We start from the raw sequence: 22,932 nt of genomic DNA, 5'->3' as shown, positions 1-22,932 counted from the left end.
GAGAAGGCATGTGTCAGTGGAGTGGGATGTTCTGAAGCCAGATTGGAATTCGTTTAGATTAGATTTTTTTCCGCTAGGTACTTTTCGACCTGTTCGTAGACTATTTTTCCATGACTTTCGAGATGGAGGTGAGAATAGAAACAGGGCGGTAGTTGCCTGGGTCTAATTTGCTGCCCTTTTTGTGCAGAGGGGTCACCCTCGCCAATTTTGAAGTCCTTGGGACGTGTCCCTGTTTTATGGAGAGGTTTATTATGTGTGTGATGATTGGGGTGATGGCGGCTGCTGAGTCTCTGAGGAATTTGGAGGGGATGTTGTCATGGCCGGTGGCCTTGTAGGTTGGAGGGCGCTCAGTTTATTGAGTACACTGCTGGCCAGTATGACTTACTACCATAAGTCATACTGTGTATTCATACCTGTATCACTGTACATAATAAGACTGTAACTGTAACGTTGGGGGTTCGCTCTGCTCAATGAGCGAGCCTCTGGCGTTCCCTGTGGTAATTGCCATGTCTACCTGTATTAATTACAGTCATTGTTACCTGGTGTGTCTCGTTAATGTCCCTTCATATTCTCCCCTGTGTCTTACAAACCCTGTCAGTCGATCACCAAACTGTCCGTGAGTAATACCTACCTGTAATAAAGCCTTATCGCTCCTCGCCACAGAGGCTAAGTACGTTCGCTATGTGCTCTTCGTTGTCGTGTCATTGCTGTATGAATTTGTTATTGAAAGTGTATCTTGCGTGTGTATATGCAGCACCGTTGTTTGTTGTGTTTATAATTTATTATTCCTGTTTTGGAGACTTTGCTTTCTCCCCTTTATTTCCCCCTGTTTATTGTGTATTTTAATTTGTGTATTATTATTTAACTTGTTTTGGAGACAGAGATTTCTCCCCTTTTATTTATTCGCACTCATATGCATGTTCATTAATCTTCTCAAATAAAGAGTATCCCTTTGTTTGAAACCTACACCGGCTGCATCCTGTCTTCTCTGTTCTGCTCTGCACCATGGGTCCAACACACCTACCAAACCGTAACCGTATACTGTACATAATTATACTGTAACACTGTACATACATCAAACTATCACTCAGTAGTAGTACTCGTGTATATATATTTCATTTTAATCACTTGTAAATTGTATATTGTCATTGCACTTTACTGTTACATTTTGCTCTCTGGTTGGATGCCAAACTTATTTTCACTGTACTGTACTTGTGCTTATAATGGTGACAGTACATTTGAATCGAATCTATTTCAAGGCATGCATGCCATGGTGGCCTTGGCTTTAATACATATACACTGACAGTAGAAGCCACACGCACTCTCATTGTATTTACATTTACAGGCAGGGGAGTAGCTGGGGGGGAGGTTAGGATGATTCCAAGGGCCCAGCACTGGGGGGGGGGGGGGGGGGGGGGGGGGCAGAGAACACTATTATTATCCTTTTATTAATATGGTTTTATTATTAAGTAAGTTAATGTAGATGACTCAAAAGTATAATTGCCTGTATTATAAAAAAAATAGGTAAAAACCATATTATGCGTTTTCATCAATAAATAAATGCCCCCCAACGTGCGCTCGCATGGATTGGGGGCCCACAAATACATTCTTTCATGGGGCCAGAATCTCCAGCTACACCCCTGTTTACAGGTGAGTAATTACGAGATGACTGGAATTAATCCCCCTCCCCTCTCTGCCTCAATGGTATCATGAATGAAACAAAAAAGCATGCAATTGTGATACATGATGAATTGAAAATGGGGGACCTGACGAAAGTCTCTCTGGTCTGCCTCCCCTTAACAATTGTGTGTATTGAGCCGTACTGTATTGTACACATTCTGCAATCTGTTAATAAAGTGTTCAATCAATCAATCAATCAATCAATCAATCAATTAATCAATCAATCAACGTCGGCAAATCATCAGCATAATGTCTTCATGATGGCTAAAAGACGCGCGCAACCTAATGACCTAATGTACAGAAAAAGCGTGTTACTCACTTGTCATTAATGGGTGGAGACAGTGAACTCTGGGAAGCATGAACGCTCCTCGCTATAAATACTGTACTTTGCAACTCGATCTCTTCTGTTTTGGCTGCTGTGGTGCAACAGAGGTGCGCGCGTGCCGTGTGACCAACTCTTCTGGGTCCGACTGCGTCTGTCTAAACCACCAGCATCCTATTATCGGGAATCAATAACTTTCCAAAACAACTACGCGCTGGTGCCAAAGTATCTACACTGCGGCGAGCTGATGCCGGTGGTGGACACCTAATCTAATCGTTTTTTGAAGCGGGTTGGACTGGTCGGGGTTGCCGCCGGTGCGCTCTGGTCTTTCCCCCCTCTCCATCGACCCGACCCCCCGGTGCGTCTCCTCCAGGAGGGCGCGTTGGTTCCAGGAGGAGCGATGAGCGGCGCGCTCCGGTCCCCGCGGAAGGGAATCTCGTGCCCCTACCGGGATCCCAACTGCACGCGTATCACCGAGACGCTGTCCTCGTGGAACGACACGGCGGTCAATGCCTACCGGCTAGTGGACCTGGCCCCGGTCACCACAGCGGTGAGTGTTCTCAAGATATACTGTATTTGTTTTCCTCTGCTGGAGCTGCTTCTTCCCAGAGAGTATGTCTCGGTGCAGCGCGAGGCTTCACTGCATGTGCCAAGTGCCATATGAATGCCGATTAATGGTAACGATGAAGATGATTGATTTGCCATTATTAAGTAGTAATAACAGCTCACTATGTTAATGTTGCAGTGTGTTAAACTAAGGTAGGCTATGTGATATGATAGGCTATATTGTCATCATCATCATCATCATCATCATCATCATCATCATCATCATCATCATCAGTCAGACCGAAAAACATACATTTTGAGTACTAAAATTGACAATACATTTTTATGTAATGAGAGAGAGAGAGATAACTGCTGACAGTAAAAACGTTATTCTTTTTGACACCTTTTTGGCATTTCCTCTCCCAGGGCAGTTTCGAGAGAGAAAGAAAGAAAAAGAAAGAAAGAAAGAGAGAGAGCCATCACCTGTGTTTGTCTTCCCCTGCACACAGAATGTTTGTGCCTCTATTTCCACTCCTCCAAGGACTCCAAGAGATTATTGTTGTACATCTACAGTATTTATTACTTAATGTGTAGGAAACAATGTGTGAATTATTGAGCACTGGAGGGATCTGCAGATGCTGTAGCAATTACCACTCAGTCGATTAATCAGTCAACGTATCAGTCGGCCTTAGTTTGTCGAGAACTTGTTAGCCAATCAGTATTTCTATTTATTTCTGTATTCATACTTAGTTATTTTATTTAAAAAAAATTTATCTGTGGTAAGCGTTGCATTTAAAGAGCTCCTTCTGCACGACACACGTGCTGAAACACAATTTCACTATCAATGTCAATCAACTGGTCAATTAGTCACAAAGTCTGATGGTTAGTTGACTATGGATGTATTTAGACACACAGTCCTGGACTCAGGGGCGTCGCTGGGGGGGGGGGGGGGGGGGGGTAGCTTAGGATGATTCCAAGGGCCCAGCACTAGGGGGGGGGGGGGGGGGGGGGGGCAGACATTACTCAGGTGTGTTATTGATGCTCTCATTGATACTATGTTTGTTTCTGAAGTGTGTGTGTGTGTGTGTGTGTGTGTGTGTGTGTGTGTGTGTGTGTCAAGTCAAGTCAAGTCAAGAGTTTTAATTGTCACGGCATACAGGTATACAATGAAATGCGGGTGGTCTTGCCCGCAACGATGTGCAATACAGTGGTACATATAATAGAATCAAAAGAAGAAACAACATTGTGCAGTAACAGGTAGCAGGTAACATGGAGTGACATCTCGGTATCTGTACATAGTTATTTACAGAGCATGTGTGACATGCTAGTTAGCTTTGGTAGTGCAATACACTGTTCCTGTTATTCTAATTTAAAGTGTCCTTTCCTTTGGCCATAAGTGTGCGTGTGTGCGACATGAGTGTGTGCCCGCTCATGTTAAAGTGTTAAGTGGCTGCTCGTGTGTGAGCGTGCACAGTGTGCGTGTCGTGTGTGTGTTCATGTGTGCTTGTGTGTGGACAGTTCAATGTTCTGAGCACTCAATGTTCATTGTTCATGGCTCTGATGGCCTGGGGGAAGAAGCTGAGCCTAAGCCTCTCTGTCCTAGTAGCTGGGGTTCGCAGGCGTCTGCCTGACCTCAGCAGCTGAAACAGGCTGTTATTGGGCTGGTGAGGGTCTTTCATTATCCTGCAGGCTCTGGATTTGCACCTCTTGTTGTATAGAACCTGCAGGGGGGGTAGTGCAATACCCGTGGTACGCTCGGCTGAGCGCACCACTCTCTGTAGGGCCTTCTTGTCCTGTGCCGTGCTGTTTCCATACCAGGCAGTGATGTTTCCGGTCAGGATGCTCTTTACAGCTTCGGAGTAGAAGGACTGGAGTATCTTCCCCGATACTCTGAACTTCCTTAACTGTCTCAGGTGGTAGAGACGCTGTTTCGCCTTCTTTACTACTGTGTCTATGTGTGTTGACCATGTCAGGTCCTCTGAGATGTGGACCCCCAGGTACTTGAAGCTGCTCACCCTGTCCACGGTAGCCCCGTTTATCATCAGTGGTGTGTGTGTCTCCTGCAGTGTGTGTGTGTGTGTGTGTGTGTGTGTGTGTGTGTGTGTGTGTGTGTGTGTGTGTGTGTGTGTGTGTGTGTGTGTGTGTGTGTGTGTGTGTGTGTGTGTGTGTGTGTGTGTGTGTGTGTGTGTGTGTGTGTGTGTGTGTGTGTGTGTGTGTGTGTGTGTGTGTGTGTGTGTGAGATATATAGAGAGAGAGGGGGGGCTTTGGTAGACTATTGTCCATTCATTGAAGATGAACGCAATGCGACATCCTTTACTAGGCTCACCCACCAACAGTGCAGGTGCTGAACTGCTGATCCGAATGTATAGGTAAAAACCATATTATGCGTTTTCATCAATGAAAAAATGGCCAAAAAAATTCGACTGGCCAACCTCTTAGTCGAATATAAAAAATTAAAAAAGAAATCAAAATTTATAATAATTTTTTTATCATTCTTTCCAAAAGAAAAGAGGCCTAGAAGCGTGGCTAACGCTAATGGCACGCATACCAGAGGCAAACAGGCAAACAGGCAAACAGGCAAACAGGTAAACAGGCACAGAGGCACTGAAAGAGGATTTCACCCATCTAATGAACACACTAGACTAGACAAATATCAAGATGTATCCATCAGTGGACCAATTGCATGCATTTGCAGAGGACAAGAAGCCTTCAGTCGACTCCTTCAGACATTAAGCACCCCCCACCCCCACAGCCTAAATGGAAATTAATAATAAAAATAAAAATAAAGAAATTAAAAATATTATATATATATTTTTTTTTAGTCTACCAATAGTCGACTAACGTCACATTTTGACCAATCATAGTCGACCATCCAAATCCTTAGTCGGGGACAGCCCGATTATGGTAATAATCATAGAGTAGAATCCTATTATGCAAATAATAATTTTGTTGCCCTTTTCCTGCCTTAGTCACTGATGCCAGTAATTCACTTGTTCTATGCCAGTTTGCACAGTAAATGGGAATGTGGCTTGATCTTCCTAAATAAATAATGTGTTGAATACAATAGCCTATTCTGTAAATGTCGTTGCGCTGTAATGTTTATGTAATGGATTTACCAGAGATCACGGACCCACGTGTCTGTCATCTTTAATTCACTCTATAAGTACCTCTTTTCCACATACGTTTTGTGACGAGCCTGGTGGGGTTCAGGGTCGACACAGACCAAAACAAACAAATCCAATTTTCACACAAGCACAATTTCAATAAATAAATTATATTTATTGATTAACAGAACACATCCGATGGGCAATAGAGTAGTCGAATAACAGTCCAGGGTCAAAACACGTTTCAGGCTCTCATACAAAAAGGGAATGTTCAATACTCAGGGTTTGTCGTCCGGTCCAGGGTTAGTTTCACAAGGGGGTATCTCAGCCAGTCCAGAGTCCAGTACGACGAACACCTTCTCGCTTTCGCCTCTCCTTCCAACTACCTCTCACGTCACAAACTCAGTATAACACTCTCTATCTGCTATCTCTGCTCCTTCCTCACCTCCACTCAACCTTTCTCTGTCTCTCCTCGGGTTTTAAGCTATGTGTGTCTCTGTGTGTGTGTGTGTGTGTGTGTGTGTGTGGGATGTGGGTGATCACGTGGTGCACAGGTGTGTTCCATCAGTCCTAATCAAGTCCTTAAAGGTCCCATACATTGCTATTCCTTGCACTATTTGAGCAACTTTACACAATTCCTGTGAGTCTATGGAACACATGTGTTAAAAAAAAGTATCCAAAAAATGCATTGTTTTGTATTTCTAATGAAGTACCGGTACTCAAAAGCATAATTTTTCTAGTTCAGGATTTCAGGCTGTTCTTGGATGGGCTCTGCCCATAAGTGCTTTGAGTGACAGTCACCCACAGTCTGCACTGGCACAGATAGAGAGATAGAGGTCAGGTTGTGTGTAAAATGTGTGTGTGTTATGAGCGTGCTCCGGGAGAAGTCCCTCCACATGCGTGGTCAGGTTGTGTGTAAAAAAAAAAGATTTTATTAACTCATTCAGCGCTAGGGGTCGTTGTTTACCTTCTGGGTAGAACGCCATCGCTTTGTTCAATGGGGAGAAAGCCAAACTTGCGAGTGCTAAAACGATATGAAATATTATAGCTATGGCTTCCAGTCAACAAGGAAAAAAACAGATAGTTTTTTCATCCGTACATTTCCGTTTTATACCGTGGTGAATAAGAGTATAGTTTGGGTGATTCTGAGTAATCACAGGAAAATACGCGAAAATAGCCCTTTAGTGAAATCCAGTTATCACGTTGTCATTTTTCGCTTGATTATCGAATCTTCCTGAAATCAACACTAGATTATCATTATTATGTCTCCTCATGCACCCATGAAATGGGGTTTGGAGCGGGGCACCCCCCCGCCACCAACGGTAAACAGCACAAACACACAGCTCCACACAGACAGCTTCGATCGCGGGAGAAAAAAATATCAGATCAATGCAAGATTGGATATATAGTGTCCTTACCTTGTCTCTGATGTAATGCAAAAAAAAGTATCCAATTATCTGATCGCCATTCCAAGTAGGCTACTGGTGGCGGAGGTCCGTCCCACGTTATCCGGCATTGCATATGAACGAGGGAGGAGGGGGGGGGGGGGGGGGGGTGCTAGTTGATGCATCGTTGTAAGCGCTTGTCCTGCCGGAGTATTTAAACCCTGCCCGCACGGCTCAGCTCGGCCCAGAAAACAAACTACATCGTTTCAAATGGAGTGCAATAGCAGCCGAAGGTGTTAGAGGGCGGTATTGACCGACTGCCAGCTCAGACACATTCAGAACAGTATGCACAGGCTGCCCAGATGAATTATGAATGGCAATAGCGAATAAAAGAAATAACGATTAAAACCAGACTTTTCTCGTGATTGGCGCTCAAGCGCTGGCGAGTTAACCCGACTTTTCTCGTGAATGGCGCCCAATGAGTTAATACTTTAAATAAAAAAAAAATTGGCATCCTCTGTTATTTTACCCACGCAACGCCACTGTTAGTTAGTACTGCTCTCTTCATTACAGATTGTTTGTGTTGTTATCTATCTCTGTACTACATCCTCCTAAAAGCTTCACACAGACAGTTGTGTGTGCATCAGTGTAAACACCGGTGAACAGAACCCAGGTCAGTGGGTAAATACCACCTGCCACCTTCTGAGGGAACATCAGGACGACTCTCTGTTTGTGAACAGAACCCAGGTCAGTGGGTAAATACCACCTGCCTGCCACCTTCTGAGGGAACATCAGGACGACTCTCTGTTTGTATGTCCCTCCTTCCCTCTCGGCTGACCTTTATGATTGGATAAACGCGCTCTAAGGCAGAAAATCCCGTCTCTGAATGGAAAACAGCTTAACAGGGGGGGGAACACTTCCGCTTATTAATAGCTCTAGATATATCTCAGATGTTGTTCTTCTTTCTGTGCTTGATGTTACACTCATTTATTAATGAATGAATGAATGAATGAATGAATGAATGAATGAATGAATGAATGAATGAATGAATGAATGAATGAATGAATGAATGAATGAATGAATGAATGAATGAATGAATGGATGGATGAATGAAGGCAAAAAACGTGATCGGGGCATCCCTAACAAAAAAATATATCATATGTTGTTATTTTAGTAATCTATGTCTATAGGTCAGGGGGGAATATGGGTTAGTGATGTCATGCTCAGATCAGGCAGATCACACTGGCTGCCAAGGCAACAGACATGTCACATGTAAAGAGGTTGTAGCCATTTGTAGTGTGTGTGTGTGTTGTTATCTGAAAATCTGAAGGGAACAAGGCTTATGTCCTTCTCTCTACTTAAGATGGCGTTCTTTCTTACGTGAGTAAAAGTGAAGTTGGCGTTTTTTGTATGATGAGAGTTGTGTGTGTTTTCATGTAACGTTAGGTAAACGTAGCTTGAGTCCACAACTGGTCTGGGTGTTAGCTTACAGAGTTGTACATATGTAGCATATGACCTACATATGGCCTTTAATAATATAATAATAATAATTTAGGACCTGCTCAGAGGTCATCAATCGGCACACATGCGATGCATGCATGCAATTCGTATCTGCGATTAACCCATCCCGTCGTCCGTCCCCCCCAAGGGCAGCCGGGAGCAGACAGGCGTCAACGTGAGCCGCGCCAGGGGACCAATCCAAGTGCTCCTGTCCGTCTTCGTCAAGGACGCCACAGCGTTAGCGATCTATTGTTGTGCATGTTTTTCCATTGGGTTTATCTTATCGGGGGGGAAACCCTTGCGAGCACGGGGAGAACATGCAAACTCCACACAGAAAGGCCTGGGAGATACCCCACCTGGGTAACTGGCATCATGGAACCTGGTCCCTCTCTTTAGCCTGTTATATTTTTCTTTGCTTAAAGGCCAACCTTCACGTTGTATTTTTGTTCAATAAACAATGTGGACTAGGCCAACAGTGACTTTCATGAAGAATGGAAAAAGAAAGTATTGAAATTGACCCAGTTTTAGCGTTTTTATCAAACATTTTGTCTGCCCAACACAATCACCACGCACGTGCATATTTTAATCAAGTTCAAGTTCAAGTTCAAGTTCTTTAATAGTTGTCATACAGAAGTACAGAATACTTTCATACAAAATGCTTCTTACTGTTACGCTCCAGAGACTGTGCTAGACAAGATAGTATCAAATAACATAATAACATAATATAGCATGAATTTAGAAGAAGAAAATGAGGTCACAGTGTTCGGTATAGACATATGTACAATGTTCTGAGTTACCATATAATATACAATACACAATACTATGCAGTGTACTAATGTACAGTACTATCTAGTGCAAAGCAGAAATGGGATGAGGTACAATTTTAGGTACAATTTACAGTAAGGTGTACGAGTTGTAGTGCAATCCTTCATCCATAAATATAAAGTGTGGGGAGTGGGTGCTACAGTGTGTTTGTTTAAAGTGGGTGTGTGCTATAAAGTGTGTGGAGTGGGTGCTACAGTGTGTTTGTTTAAAGTGAGTGTGTGCGTGTGGATGTGTGTGCTATGTGTGTTTGGTGGTTGTTGTTGTGTAGTGTTCATTCATTGTTCGTTTAGCAGCCTGATGGCCTGGGGATAGAAGCTACTTCTGAGTCTTTCTGTGCTCGCCTTGAGACTCCTGTATCGCTTGCCTGACGGCAGCAGTTCAAAGAGGCAGTTGTTCGGGTGGCTCGAGTCCTTAATAATTCTCTTAGCCTTCCCCTTGCAACGCTTGTAGTAAATGTTCTGGAGGGTGGGGAGCCCCCCTCCAATTGTGCGTTCGGCTGAACGTGTCACTCTTTGTAGTCTGCTTTGGTCTTTTGCAGTGCTATTCCCAAACCAGGAGGTGATGTTGCCGGTCAAGATGCTCTCTATTGTACATGAGTAGAAGTTCTTAAGGATCTTCTGGCTGACTTGGAACTTCCTTAGGCGCCTGAGGAAGTAGAGGCGTTGTTGTGCCTTCTTCACCACACTGTTAATGTGTGTGGTCCATGTCAAGTCCTCGGATATGTAGGCTCCGAGGTACTTGAAGCTGTTGACTCTCTCAACCGGTGCCCCGTCGATGCTGAGGGGGCTGTAGTCCTTGACCCCCGACCTCCTGAAGTCCACAATCATCTCCTTTGTTTTGCTGACGTTCAGGGAGAGGCTGTTTTCCTGGCACCATCCCGCCAGGACCTTGACCTCTTCCAGGTAGGCCCTCTCGTCGTTGGCAGAGATCAGGCCCACCACCACTGTGTCGTCAGCAAATTTGACGATTGTATTGCTACTCCGCTGAGCCACACAGTCGTGTGTGTACAGGGAGTAGAGGAGGGGACTCAGAACACAGCCCTGGGGGGCCCCTATGTTGAGGGTGATGGATGAGGAGGTGCAGTTGCCTGCTCTCACCACCTGGGGTCTGCCAGTCAGGAAGTCCAAGACCCACTGGCAGAGGTCATAGCCCAAGCCCAGGTCCCTGAGCTTGGCTATGAGTATGGAGGGGACTATGGTATTGAATGCCGAGCTGTAGTCGATGAATAGCATTCTCACATAGTTCCCCTGCCTCTTGTCCAGGTGTGATGCTGCTGTGTGCAGCACATGGGATATGGCGTCCTCCGTGGACCTGTTGGGGCGGTATGCAAATTGCAGGGGGTCCATGTTGATGGGGAGGGAGGAGCAGATGTAGCCCTTTACTAGCTTCTCGAAGCACTTCATGGCTATGGAGGTGAGAGCTACAGGGCGGTAGTCGTTGAGGCAAGCAGGCTTGGATTTTTTGGGTACAGGGATAATAGTGGACTTCTTCAGGCAGGTGGGGATGACAGCCTGTTCTAAGGACAGGTTAAATATGTCAGTGAATACTGGGGCCAGTTGGTCGGCACAGACTTTTAGGACGCGGCCGGGGATGCCGTCTGGACCTGCTGCCTTCCTGATATTCACTTTTTTAAAGGTCCGCCTCACCTCATGCTCTGTTACCCTGAACACTGCGCCTCCATCAGCAGCCGACCCCCCCCCCCCATTGCCGAGGCTTGTGAGCTGGTGTTGTTATTACCAGCATCAAACCTCGCATAGAAGGTATTGAGGTCAATGGTTCATAACGTGCGTGTGTAATCGAAATGATCGTCACAACAGGTGCAGGGCACCAGGGGGCTCACCAGGGGGCGCTGAGAGTCACACACAGCTAGTGGCAGGCACTGATATATGCTTGCTACTACTAGCCGAATGTAAATGTATCTGTTTCACCTAACACTATTGCTCCGTGATTATAGCCACCCATCTCTAAAGCCACAACCACGTTACCATATTTGTAATAATGTAAATCATTGTGTCGTTGTACACATATTGTGTTTATAACGTTAGTAGCTAACATAGCTTAGCTTGGTAGCTATTGTGCTAACAAAATATCCCGACATCCGGCTCGCTGGCCGGCATGAACGGCCGACCCAAAATGGTTCTCTCCTCTCTGTACACCCCGTCCCCACGGGTACCCTGCCGGGGGGCCCATGGAAGCGACAACGGCGACAATGGTGGCAGCCTGTAGGGTGCTCGAGCCCGTAAAGGCTAGTGGTACACACGATAGCTATGAGCTAACAACGGCCGCCGCTGTTGTCGCGTCCACAAGCTCCTCCGCAGGACACCCGCGAGGACGGGGGCACACAAAGAGGAGAGAACCATAGGCTAACGTCAGTGTAGTGGTCCCGACTGTAGGCAGCAGGGACGGCGGAGCTATATAGGCTAACTGTGATGCACCGAGTGGGCCACCATTGAACTAGTACTATGACCCGGACGGGCAAGGCATTTCCTGAAGTGACTTCACGGCCGTGCTAGCTTTTAGATTCGGCTCATTAATATGCACCTGTAGTGACGTCGGCGTTTGATAAGCTTTTTTGATTCGCGCGTGCATGTTATTCATGCGTGGACCTTTTTAACTCTTTCAGAGTGGCATTTCCGGTGTCAAATGGAAAAAAATAAATAATGAAATTATATACCAATGATGTAAACTACCCATAATTGATCAGTAGGGTTTAACCTGGAGGTTGGGCTTTAAGGGTAGAGGTGAAAATAGCGGGTGGCAAGGGTTTCGCACATAAGCTGGAGCCGTGAAATAAAACCTGTTTTTTACACAAACGAGGTGTGGCTGGCGTGCAGGATGTAGAGCTATTACCCTAGCAGGTATGTGTGCTTTCATGTAGCACGCCATGCAAACTGGTGTCGTGGCTCTGCCTTCTTCTATTGCATCATATCTGGGGTGAGGTGGGTGGGAGGGGTGGACAAATACCCCCCCCCCCCCCCCCCCCGGATATAGTTATATCTTACGAGAGTTTTTTCTTTCTACCTATCAGTATCCCTGACGAGCTGGGAAAGAAAGCTTGTCACAGGGAGGGGGGGGGGGGGGGGTTGTTATTCCCAGGCTTGCCATATGTGAGCCTGTGTCTGCGTCTCTAGACCGGCTCCCTGCTGCTCTTCAGATAGCAAGGGGAAATGTTGTGAGGCTCTTTCTTGTTGGAAATTCGCCGTCACTGTTCTCGGGTTCATTGCGAGCATATACACTGTTAACTGTTATGAAATCAGCTTATGGTCTTTCGAGACCGTTCAGCGCTGGCCCAGGGTGTTTTTTCAATGATTGAATATGCTTACGGGCCCGGCGCGCCTTGGTTGCCCAACATCATAAAAACTGTGTTTTTTATGCGGTCGGCTGGGAAAGGGATTTTTGTCTCTACCGAGCGCCAGTGCACTAGGTTAGACTCGAGGACTCGCGTACATCTCCGGGGGGAGATGACGGAGTAGATCAAACATTGGCAGGGGGGTTCACGCCTTTGGGTGGGCCACCGAGAGCAGTGTGTTCGCGTACTGACCGTCTTGGTGGCGCCCTCTGTGATGTTTTGGATCGACAAGCGTACCTACCCCCCTCTTAGGACTGGGAGCGGCGGCGTGACTAGGGCACGGGACTGGTCCTGGTCACGCCGGACCGGATCAGTTTAACCCGTTGTCCGCCGGGGTACAGACAGGTTCTGGTTCCCAGAGGGACTCTGTGTTTTTCCAGGGGGAAAATGCTAGGTCGGGCCGGACGTCACAGGGGTTGATGTCATGAATGTGTGTGTCATATACATGTCACCTTGAGTTGCCTTTAACAGTGGCATGCATTGGTCCATACTGTGTTGTACCTGTTTGCACGATGTTAGGGGGTTGGTCCTTCCCCATTTGTTTCACCCCTCCCTCCCTGTTAACCAGGGATGGGAGGGGGCTGTCGGGAGGCTGCTTCTGTCAACTCCTCTATGCATCCCTGTGTAGGTCACGGTCCTCTAGGCCCAGGTCGGGCTTTGCGCGCAATGACCTGTTGGCCTGGGTTAACCCTTTTTAAACCTGAAACGCTTGAACTGCATTGTATAGCCTGTGTTTCTGGAAAACCCCTCCCACCCACTATACACAGACTTGGCTGACAGGAGGAGTATGTTCAGTGCTAGGCTAACACTCCCTAAATGTAGCACTGAACGGCACAGGAAGTCCTTCATTCCGACAGCCATCAGACTTTACAATGCATCACTGTGCCTCACTGCATGACTGAGCACAGAGTGACAGTTACCATCTTCCTGGACATTTACTTTTGAAACAACACTGTGCAATATTACACCTACTGTAGACTTCTGTATATTTTACTGTATATTTTTACTGTATATTTTATTCTATTCTTATTTTTAGGCAATTTGTTTTGTTATTCTTATTTGTGACTTTGTTCTGTCTAAATGTTTAATGTGAGCGATTTATTTGTAGTGTCAAATTTCCCTCAGGATAATTAAAGTATTTCTATTCTATTCTATTCTATTCTATTCTATTCTATATTAAGGCAGGTATGTTGTGCTTGAACCAAGTCCTTTCAAGTCAGGATGAATAGCATGACAATTATGTATCCAAATAAAGCTCTTAAATCTCTCGTTTCAGCTGCTGTGTTATGGTTTGTAAACAACCCCAACAGCACGGCACAGACAGGTAGTTCAGAGTTAGCCAAAAACCAGGGCGTATTTATTTCCAAAACAGAGAAGAGCAAAAACAACAAAAAGCATAAGGGGAGAATGTCCTTGGGCAGAGTAGGCTCTGCGGCTCTGCAGCTCGGCTCAGAGCAGAGACGGCACTGTGGCGTTGCGCCTCTGACTCTGCGGCTCTGCAGCTACTTGGACATCCACTCTGGGAGGAACAGATCCACTCGGGGAGGAACAGAGAGAGAGAGAATGTCAACAAACGAGCGTATGGAATACGAGGCAGTCCAGTATTATTAGCTGAGTCCAGTACTAACACAAGCGACACATCTTCAGTGTTTACCAAAACACACAAAAACAGAAAGGTCCCGAGTCCAGGAAAATGCGAGGAAAAAACAGAGCATCCAAAAAAGTATGTTTCCAAAAACTCACCAAGGCGCAATTGCGCAAAGCGATCTACGAGGCACAGATCCACGGATGGCAGAGAGGAGCAAGAGCGGCGACTTCCAAAGACGTTCTGGAGAAACGACGGAGAAACACACAGGAGGAACAAGCAGCAGGTAGTGGTAAGCAAACGACCCGACACAGAACGTACAGAACCCCAGAGTATATAAGGGCTCCACCGAGCTGATTTGAAACTCACTTCAGGTGCGTGAGGGCAATTGGTACCTGGAAGCGTGCGGTATTGGACCAATTCTCACAGTACCCCCCCCCCTCCATGGGAGCCACCCGGCGACCCGCCCGGCCTCGGCCTCCCCGGATGGGAACGATGGAAGTCGGTGACCAGGGCGGGGTCCATGATGAGCTGGCGGGAGACCCAGCTCCGTTCCTCCGGACCATAACCCTCCCAGTCCACCAGGTACTGGAACCCCCGTCCCCGCCGTCGGACGTCCATGAGCTGACGGACCTTCCACTGGGGGTGTCCGTCCACCATCTCGGGAGGAGGCGGATCTGGAGCAGGAGGCATCAGGGGACTGAGAGAGACGGGCTTAACCCGGGACACATGAAAAACGGGATGAATGCGCATGGACGCAGGAAGCTTAAGACTCACCGCCGTGGGACTGAGCACCCTCTGGATCTCAAAAGGACCGACGAACCGGGGGTTAAGCTTCTTGGCCGTGGATCGAAGCGGAAGATCCTTGGAGGACAACCATACCCTCTGCCCAGGTTGGTACGTCGGCGCAGGGATCCGGCGTCGGTTAGCTCCCCGACTGGCGCGCTCCGATGCCCGGAGCAGCACTGTCCTGGTGATCTCCCAGACTTGACGACACCGGTCGAGATGCTCCTGCACGGAGGGAACTGCCACTTCCGACTCCTGTGCAGGGAAAAGAGGGGGTTGGTAGCCCAGGGATACCTCGAATGGCGAGAGGCCGGTGGCGGAACTGACCAGGGAGTTGATGGCGTACTCGACCCAGGGGAGGAACCGGCTCCAGGAAGCAGGTCTCTTGGCGGCAACACAACGGAGAGCAGACTCCACGCTCTGGTTCATCCTCTCTGTTTTTCCGTTAGTCTGTGGATGGTAACCAGACGAGAGACTAACAGTTGCCCCCAATCCCTTGCAAAAGGCCCGCCATACCTGGGAAGTGAACTGGGGACCCCTGTCCGAGACGACGTCCTGGGGGAAACCATGGAGGCGGAACACGTGGCTTGTCAGGAGGTCCGCTGTCTCGGAAGCTGAGGGAAGCTTGGGAAGGGCCACGAGGTGGACCCCCTTGCTGAACCGGTCCACCACAGTCAGAAGGACTGTGTTTCCCTGGGATGGTGGAAGACCCGTGACGAAGTCCAACGCCACATGGGACCAAGGGCGGCTCGGAATGGGAAGTGGCTGTAATAGACCGGAGGGTGCCTGGTGGGAGGCCTTGCTGCGGGCGCAGACTCCTTGACGTCGTTCCTCATGGTGGGCCACCAGAATCGACGAGCCAGGAAGGAGAAAGTGCGATGAACGCCGGGGTGGCAGGCAAACCGGCTGGTATGGCCCCATTGGAGAACCCGGGACCGGACTGAGTCGGGGACGAAGAGGCAACGAACAGGTACGTTACTGGGAGCGGGATGGAAACGTAGGGCACGCCTGACCATGGTCTCGATGCCCAAGGTGACCACTCCCACCACCCTGACCTCTGGGAGGATGGGAGTCGGATCCTCAGTGGTTGGAGCTCCCTTGGAGTGTAACCGGGACAGAGAGTCGGCCTTCGTGTTGTGGGACCCAGGGCGAAAAGTCAACGAGAAGTCGAACCGACTGAGGAAGCTGGCCCACCTTGCCTGCCGGCCGTTGAGGCGATTGGATGCACGGATGTACGTCAAGTTCTTATGGTCCGTCCAAATGGTGAACGGTTCCTCGGCCCCCTCCAGCCAATGTCACTCCTCCAAGGCAGCCACTACCGCCAGCAGCTCCCGATTGCCAATGTCATAGTTCCTCTCGGCAGGAAGGAACCGACGAGAGTAGAAAGCGCACGGATGGACCTTCTGGTCCGTCGCCGACCGCTGAGACAAGATAGCCCCTAGTCCAGTATCCGAGGCGTTCACCTCCACAATAAACTGCCTCTTGGGGTCTGGGTGGAGCAAGACCGGGGCGGTGGTAAACTTCTTCTTGAGGGAACGGAACGCAGCGCAGGCCGCTGGAGACCAGTCAAACGGCAGGGAGGGAGAGGTCAGCCTGGTAAGTGGTTCCGCCACTTGGCTGTAGTTCCGGATGAACCTCCGGTAAAAGTTTGCGAACCCGAGGAAGCTCTGTAGCTCCTTCCGAGAGGTGGGTTCCGGCCACTCCTCCACGGCCCGGATCTTGCGAGGGTCGGCTCGGGTCAGGCCGCTCTCCACGATGAAGCCAAGGTGTAACTGAGGGGTTACAAAACCCTGACTGTATTAAAGATTGTGATAGATTAAACCACTGCTAGGTATGTACTTTAATTACTGGCCAGACAGTACATCAAATATAGATGGTGAACACTCATAAGAACACGGCATTGACAAAGAAATAGTATTTGAGGGTATTTTATTATTATGCAACATTAGGTTACAGAATGAGAATTAGGGTCGCGCTTGTATGGCGAAGAATATGCATGAAGTCAGTCAGTAGCATGAGTCACTGGGAATAGCAGGATTCCTACGATGGGTCTAGGTTGACGCCACCTGGCGTATAATAGCAATTATAGAAGGCAACGCTGGTACCGCCTGGAGACACTGGGTTCCTCTCAGAGTTGTAAGGTCTAGAGGATAGAGGAATGTTCGGATACTCAGTCTGATTCAATGAAGAATAAAGGGACTCCACGTACAGAAGTCAGTCCTTGTAAATCCAACGATCAGCAGCAAAAGCAATAACTGTAATCCAAACGCTCGATAGCAAACGATGACAGCTAGCCAGCCTCTGTCCATGAGGCCAGCCCGAGTGTAATCCTCACGAGGTTGAATCCCAAACGATAGTGGAAATCAACGAGGCTCTTCTCCGGGTAACACGTTCCAAATCAATATAATCCAACCAGTAATGGTTCTGCAATCGCCGCCGCTGGTTCTCCGGTGCACATGTCCAACGGTTCTCCGACTAGGCCTCCTCGGGTGCTGGCGACGTATTTAGGCCACACACCCTGGCTAAGGTTCACTAGCTAAACACGAACGAACCGCTGGGTAATGCTACACACGAACGAACTGTGGTTGCACGATATACAATAAATGAACAACTATTTACTTCACATTAAAATAGGTCGAACTTGACGTTACTGCATTAAACTCTGACACTTTACTATTCTATTCACACATGTTCTCAACGCACGGTTGCTCACTTCACTACCCGCTGACTCGGGATGAACTTGATGAACGAACAACGAAGAAGTGCTGCTGTGCGCACCTTGCGCCGTATATATACTTAAGTGGTTATCTAGTCCCAAACCTCAGTTCTTGTCTGGGATCAATACGCTGTCTCCGGGCATGTTACGACATGCCTGAGCTTGTCTTTGAACCTGACGTTGGGGGCTTGCGGGCTGGCGCCTAGGGCGCCATCCAATAAGGAGAGCGAATATCACTATGGTTCGAACGCAGGTAAAGGGACATACCGTGTATATATAAATAATATACAATGTATATAAACAATATATGTAGATTCTCAGCTTTAATCTGGCCCTTCACAACACAAGGTAATCGACGGAGTCGGAGTGGAAACGGCACTTCTCTGCCTTAACGAAGAGCCGGTTGTGGAGGAGGCGCTCCAGTACTCGGCGGACATGCTGGACGTGTTCCTCGAGAGTCTTGGAGAAGATGAGGATGTCGTCCAGGTATACCACCACAAACTCCTCGAGCATGTCACGGAGGACGTCGTTCATGAGCGCCGAGAATACCGCCGGAGCGTTGGTGAGGCCGAACGGCATCACCAGATACTCGTAATGACCCCTGGGAGTCTTGAAGGCGGTCTTCCATTCATCTCCCTCTCGGATATGGACCAGATGGTAGGCACTCCGGAGGTCCAGTTTGGTGAAGACGGTAGCCTGGGTGAGGGGCTCGAAGGTGGAGTTCATGAGAGGAAGAGGATATTTGTTCTTAATGGTGATCTCGTTGAGTTGGCGATAGTCAATGCAGGGTCGAAGGTCTCCATCCTTCTTCCCAACAAAAAAGAAACCGGCCGCCACCGGGGAAGACGAGGGCCTAATGAGGCCTGCTGCCAAGGACTCAGAGATGTATTTATCCATCGCTGCCTTCTCAGGGACGGTCAGACTGTAGAGGCGGCTGCCGGGAAGGGGGGCCCCTGAGTGGAGGTCGATGGCACAGTCGTAAGGCCGGTGAGGAGGAAGGGCCTGAGCCCGGGACTTGCTGAAAACCTCCCCGAGGTCGTGGTACTCGGGGGGAATAGTTGAGAGGTCCGAGGGCGGCACACAAGGGGAACTCCGGGGCGAAGGACTGGACGCCGCCTGAAGACACTGGGCATGACAGGAGGAGCTCCACCCCATGATGGTGCTGGAGGACCAGGCGATGTGGGGCTCATGCAGCGCGAGCCAGGGCCGACCCAGGACTACTGGGACAAGAGGGGATCTGGTAATAAAGAACTGGAGTATCTCAACGTGGTTACCAGCAATGGTGAGGAGGACAGGACAGGTGCGTTGAGTGATGTCAGCCAGGCGGTGCTGATCCAGCGCGAAAACCTCCAAGGGCCTCTCGAGGTCCTCAAGTGGAATGTTGGCCTGGGTGGCAAACTCAACGTCCAGGAAACTCTCATCAGCACCCGAGTCAATGAGTGCACCCACCGTCGCCCGCTGGTCCACCCAGGCTAGGGTGACGCTCGTCAGACGGTTAGGTGGTGCACGGGTGTGGGAACAGGAAAAACGGCTCACCAGGATCTCCCGGGGTCCCGGTGAGCCTGGTCTTTTGGCCGGGTAGGGCAATTGGAGATACGGTGGCCATCCCGGCCGCAGTAGAGACATAGGCCGGACCTGAGCCTGGACTCCCATTCGGCCGGGCTAAGGAGGGTGCGTCCCAGCTGCATGGGTTCCTCCTTGGTCACAGCTCGGGAGGGAAAAGGGCCACCAGTCGCGGAGGGGGCAGGACGGTCAGCAGAACAGTCACGAGTACGGGGGGTCTGGGGAACCTCTGGGGGCCCCAGTCGTGCTCTCTCATGCCTTCTCTCCCGGAGGCGTCCGTCGATGCGAATGGCGAGGCTGATAAGGCTCTCGAGAGAATTGGGCTCCTCTCGGGTCGCAAGCTGGTCCCTTACAGCGTCGTTGAGCCCCTTCAGGAAGGTGAGATGAAGCGCCCGATCATTCCAACCGCTCTCGGTTGCGGCCAGTCTGAACTCCAGCGCGTAGTCGGTGACACTGCCACTGCCCTGCCGGAAGGTGCCCAACCGAGCTCCCGGGTCCTGGCCACGAGCTGGGTGGTGGAAAACCCTTCGGAGCTCTGCCACGAAGTCTGGGTATGAGAAACAAAAATCAGCCCTCATAGACCAGGAAGCAGTAACCCACTGTGCTGCTCGGCCTGTGAGCAGGTTAGTCATGTACGCTACTCGGGCTCCCTCTGACGTAAATCGGCTGGGTTGATGAATGAAAAGCAACTCACATTGCATGATGAATGTGGCACACTCCTCGAAGTTACCGTCGAACAAACGTGGGTTGGAGAGACGGGGCTCCCGAGGTGCGAGGTCGGGAGGTGCAGGGTCTATCGCGGCGGCGGGTGGTGATCAGGCTGGGACTCCTGGCACAGGTGGGGTTAAAAGCAGGGTGTTAAATGCTGCACTGAGAGCCTGTAGCTGGTGCAGAATATCAGCCTGCTGATTACCCTGGGTAGTCTGCTGGGTGGCCAGAGTGTCAAGAGAATCCTGAATTGGCTGGACCTGGGCCCGGAGGTCCTGCACAGCAGCCGCACCTAACTGTTGGGTGTGGTCGTTGGTCAGCTGGATCTGGACCGCCAACGCTGCTCTAACTCTGTCTGTGTCGGCTGGGGTCGACATGGTCGGGTCGTAATGTTATGGTTTGTAAACAACCCCAACAGCACGGCACAGACAGGTAGTTCAGAGTTAGCCAAAAACCAGGGCGTATTTATTTCCAAAACAGAGAAGAGCAAAAACAACAAAAAGCATAAGGGGAGAATGACCTTGGACAGAGTAGGCTCTGCGGCTCTGCAGCTCGGCTCAGAGCAGAGACGGCACTGTGGCGTTGCGCCTCTGACTCTGCGGCTCTGCAGCTACTTGGACATCCACTCGGGGAGGAACAGATCCATTCTGGGAGGAACAGAGAGAGAAAGAATGTCAACAAACGAGCGTATGGAATACGAGGCAGTCCAGTATTATTAGCTGAGTCCAGTACTAACACAAGCGACACATCTTCAGTGTTTACCAAAACACACAAAAACAGAAAGGTCCCGAGTCCAGGAAAATGCGAGGAAAAAACAGAGCATCCAAAAAAGTATGTTTCCAAAAACTCACCAAGGCGCAATTGCGCAAAGCGATCTACGAGGCACAGATCCACGGATGGCAGAGAGGAGCAAGAGCGGCGACTTCCAAAGACGTTCTGGAGAAACGACGGAGAAACACACGGGAGGAACAAGCAGCAGGTAGTGGTAAGCAAACGACCCGACACAGAACATACAGAACCCCAGAGTATATAAGGGCTCCACCGAGTTGATTTGAAACTCACTTCAGGTGCGTGAGGGCAATTGGTACCTGGAAGCGTGCGGTATTGGACCAATCCTCACATGCTGGCTCTGTGTGATACTGTTGCTGCAGAATACAGTACAGTTTCAGCTCTCTGTGTGATAGTGTTGCTGCAGAATACAGTACAGTTTCAGCTCTCTGTGTGATAGTGTTGCTGCAGAATACAGTACAGTTTCAGCTCTCTGTGTGATAGTGTTTCTGCAGAATACAGTACAGTTTCAGCTCTCTGTGTGATAGTGTTGCTGTAGAATACAGTACAGTTTCAGCTCTCTGTGTGATAGCGTTGCTGCAGAATACAGTACAGTTTCAGCTCTCTGTGTGATAGTGTTGCTGTAGAATACAGTACAGTTTCAGCTCTCTGTGTGATAGCGTTGCTGCAGAATACAGTACAGTTTCAGCTCTCTGTGTGATAGTGTTGCTGCAGAATACAGTACAGTTTCAGCTCTCTGTGTGATAGCGTTGCTGCAGAATACAGTACAGTTTCAGCTCTCTGTGTGATAGTGTTGCTGCAGAATACAGTACAGTTTCAGCTCTCTGTGTGATAGCGTTGCTGCAGAATACAGTACAGTTTCAGCTCATCAATAAGTTTGATGGAGGCCTGGCTGGTCTGGCTGGTCCACTGAGCTCCAGGTGTTTACATGAAGGACAGACGTCCTCTCTCTCTCTCTCTCTCTCCTCTCTCTTCTCTCTCTCTCTCTCTCTCTCTCTCTCTCTCTCTCTCTCTCTCTCTCTCTCTCTCATCTCTTCTCTCTCTCCTCTCCTCTTTCTCTCTCTCTCTCTCTCTCTCTCTCACACACACACACGCCCACACACACACACACACACACACACACACACACACACACACACACACACACACACACACACACACACACACACACACACACACACACACACACACACACACACACACACACACACACACAACACCTATTCAGTTTCCGGTGCTGTGGTATCTCTGTGACCCACAGCAGAACAGAACTGATAGAAAGAGAGACTGAGAGACTGAGAGACTGAGAGAGAGACAGAGAGACAGAGGTAGAGAGAGAGAGAGAGAGAGAGAGAGAGAGAGAGAGAAGAGAGAGAGAGAGAGAGAGAGAGAGAGAAAGAAAGAAAGAAAGAAAGAAAGAAAGAAAGAAAGAAAGAAAGAAAGAAAAGAAAGAAAGAAAGAAAAGAAAGAAAGAAAGAAAGAAAGAAAGAAAGAGAAAGAAGAAAAAAGAAAGAAAGAAAGAAAGAAAGAAAGAAAGAAAGAAAGAAAGAAAGAAAGAAAGAAAGAAAGAAAGAGGTAAGGCAAACTGACGAAAGAGTGAAAGAGAGAGAGGTAAGGTAGATTGACAAAAGAGAAAGAGACTTAAAGGAACACTTCAACATTTTGCACTACAGCTAGGTAGGCCTCCACTGTGGCTGTTAGTTCTCTTTGAAACACTGTAGTGTTGCTCATATTATGTCTAGACTAGGGACATGGAGGTGGTGGCCATTGTTGCAGGGTTGGGGGGGGGGTAGACGTATGGGCGCACAGGGGCACAGAGGTGAGACCGCTTCGCACTCTCGGCTTGTTTTGGTTTGAGAGGCGATCGCGTGCACCCAGACACGACTCCCCTCCCCTCCCCTGCATGCGATCACGCAGCCTCGGAGCGGAACGTCGCTCACAGCCGGAAAGCTGTCGGGGGCCGTGGATCGGTCGGGACAGACCCTGGAGCCTGGGTGTCTGTGCAGCCAGCGGTCGGTCGGTCTCTAACAGCTTCGTAAAATTAGACGCAGAGTCCTTGGATGCTGACAGCATT

General features: G+C 48.9%; 1 protein-coding gene across 1 annotated transcript in view; it reads left to right on the top strand.

The window, feature by feature from the left end:
* Positions 1 to 2,402: 2,402 nt before the first annotated feature.
* Positions 2,403 to 22,932, top strand: part of opn4a (opsin 4a (melanopsin)) — a gene marked incomplete at both ends in the record, with an annotated part of 308,754 nt that continues 288,224 nt past the window's right edge. Inside the window, one exon of the mRNA XM_084321904.1 lies at positions 2,403 to 2,552. Within this exon, the coding sequence (XP_084178030.1) occupies positions 2,403 to 2,552 (150 nt within the window). The remainder of the gene's footprint in view (positions 2,553 to 22,932) is intronic.

Source organism: Notolepis coatsorum (assembly GCF_963971535.1).
Source record: "Notolepis coatsorum genome assembly, chromosome: 9".
In the NCBI taxonomy this organism is placed as follows: domain Eukaryota; kingdom Metazoa; phylum Chordata; class Actinopteri; order Aulopiformes; family Paralepididae; genus Notolepis; species Notolepis coatsorum.
This window is presented reverse-complemented; position numbering and strand designations above follow the sequence as displayed.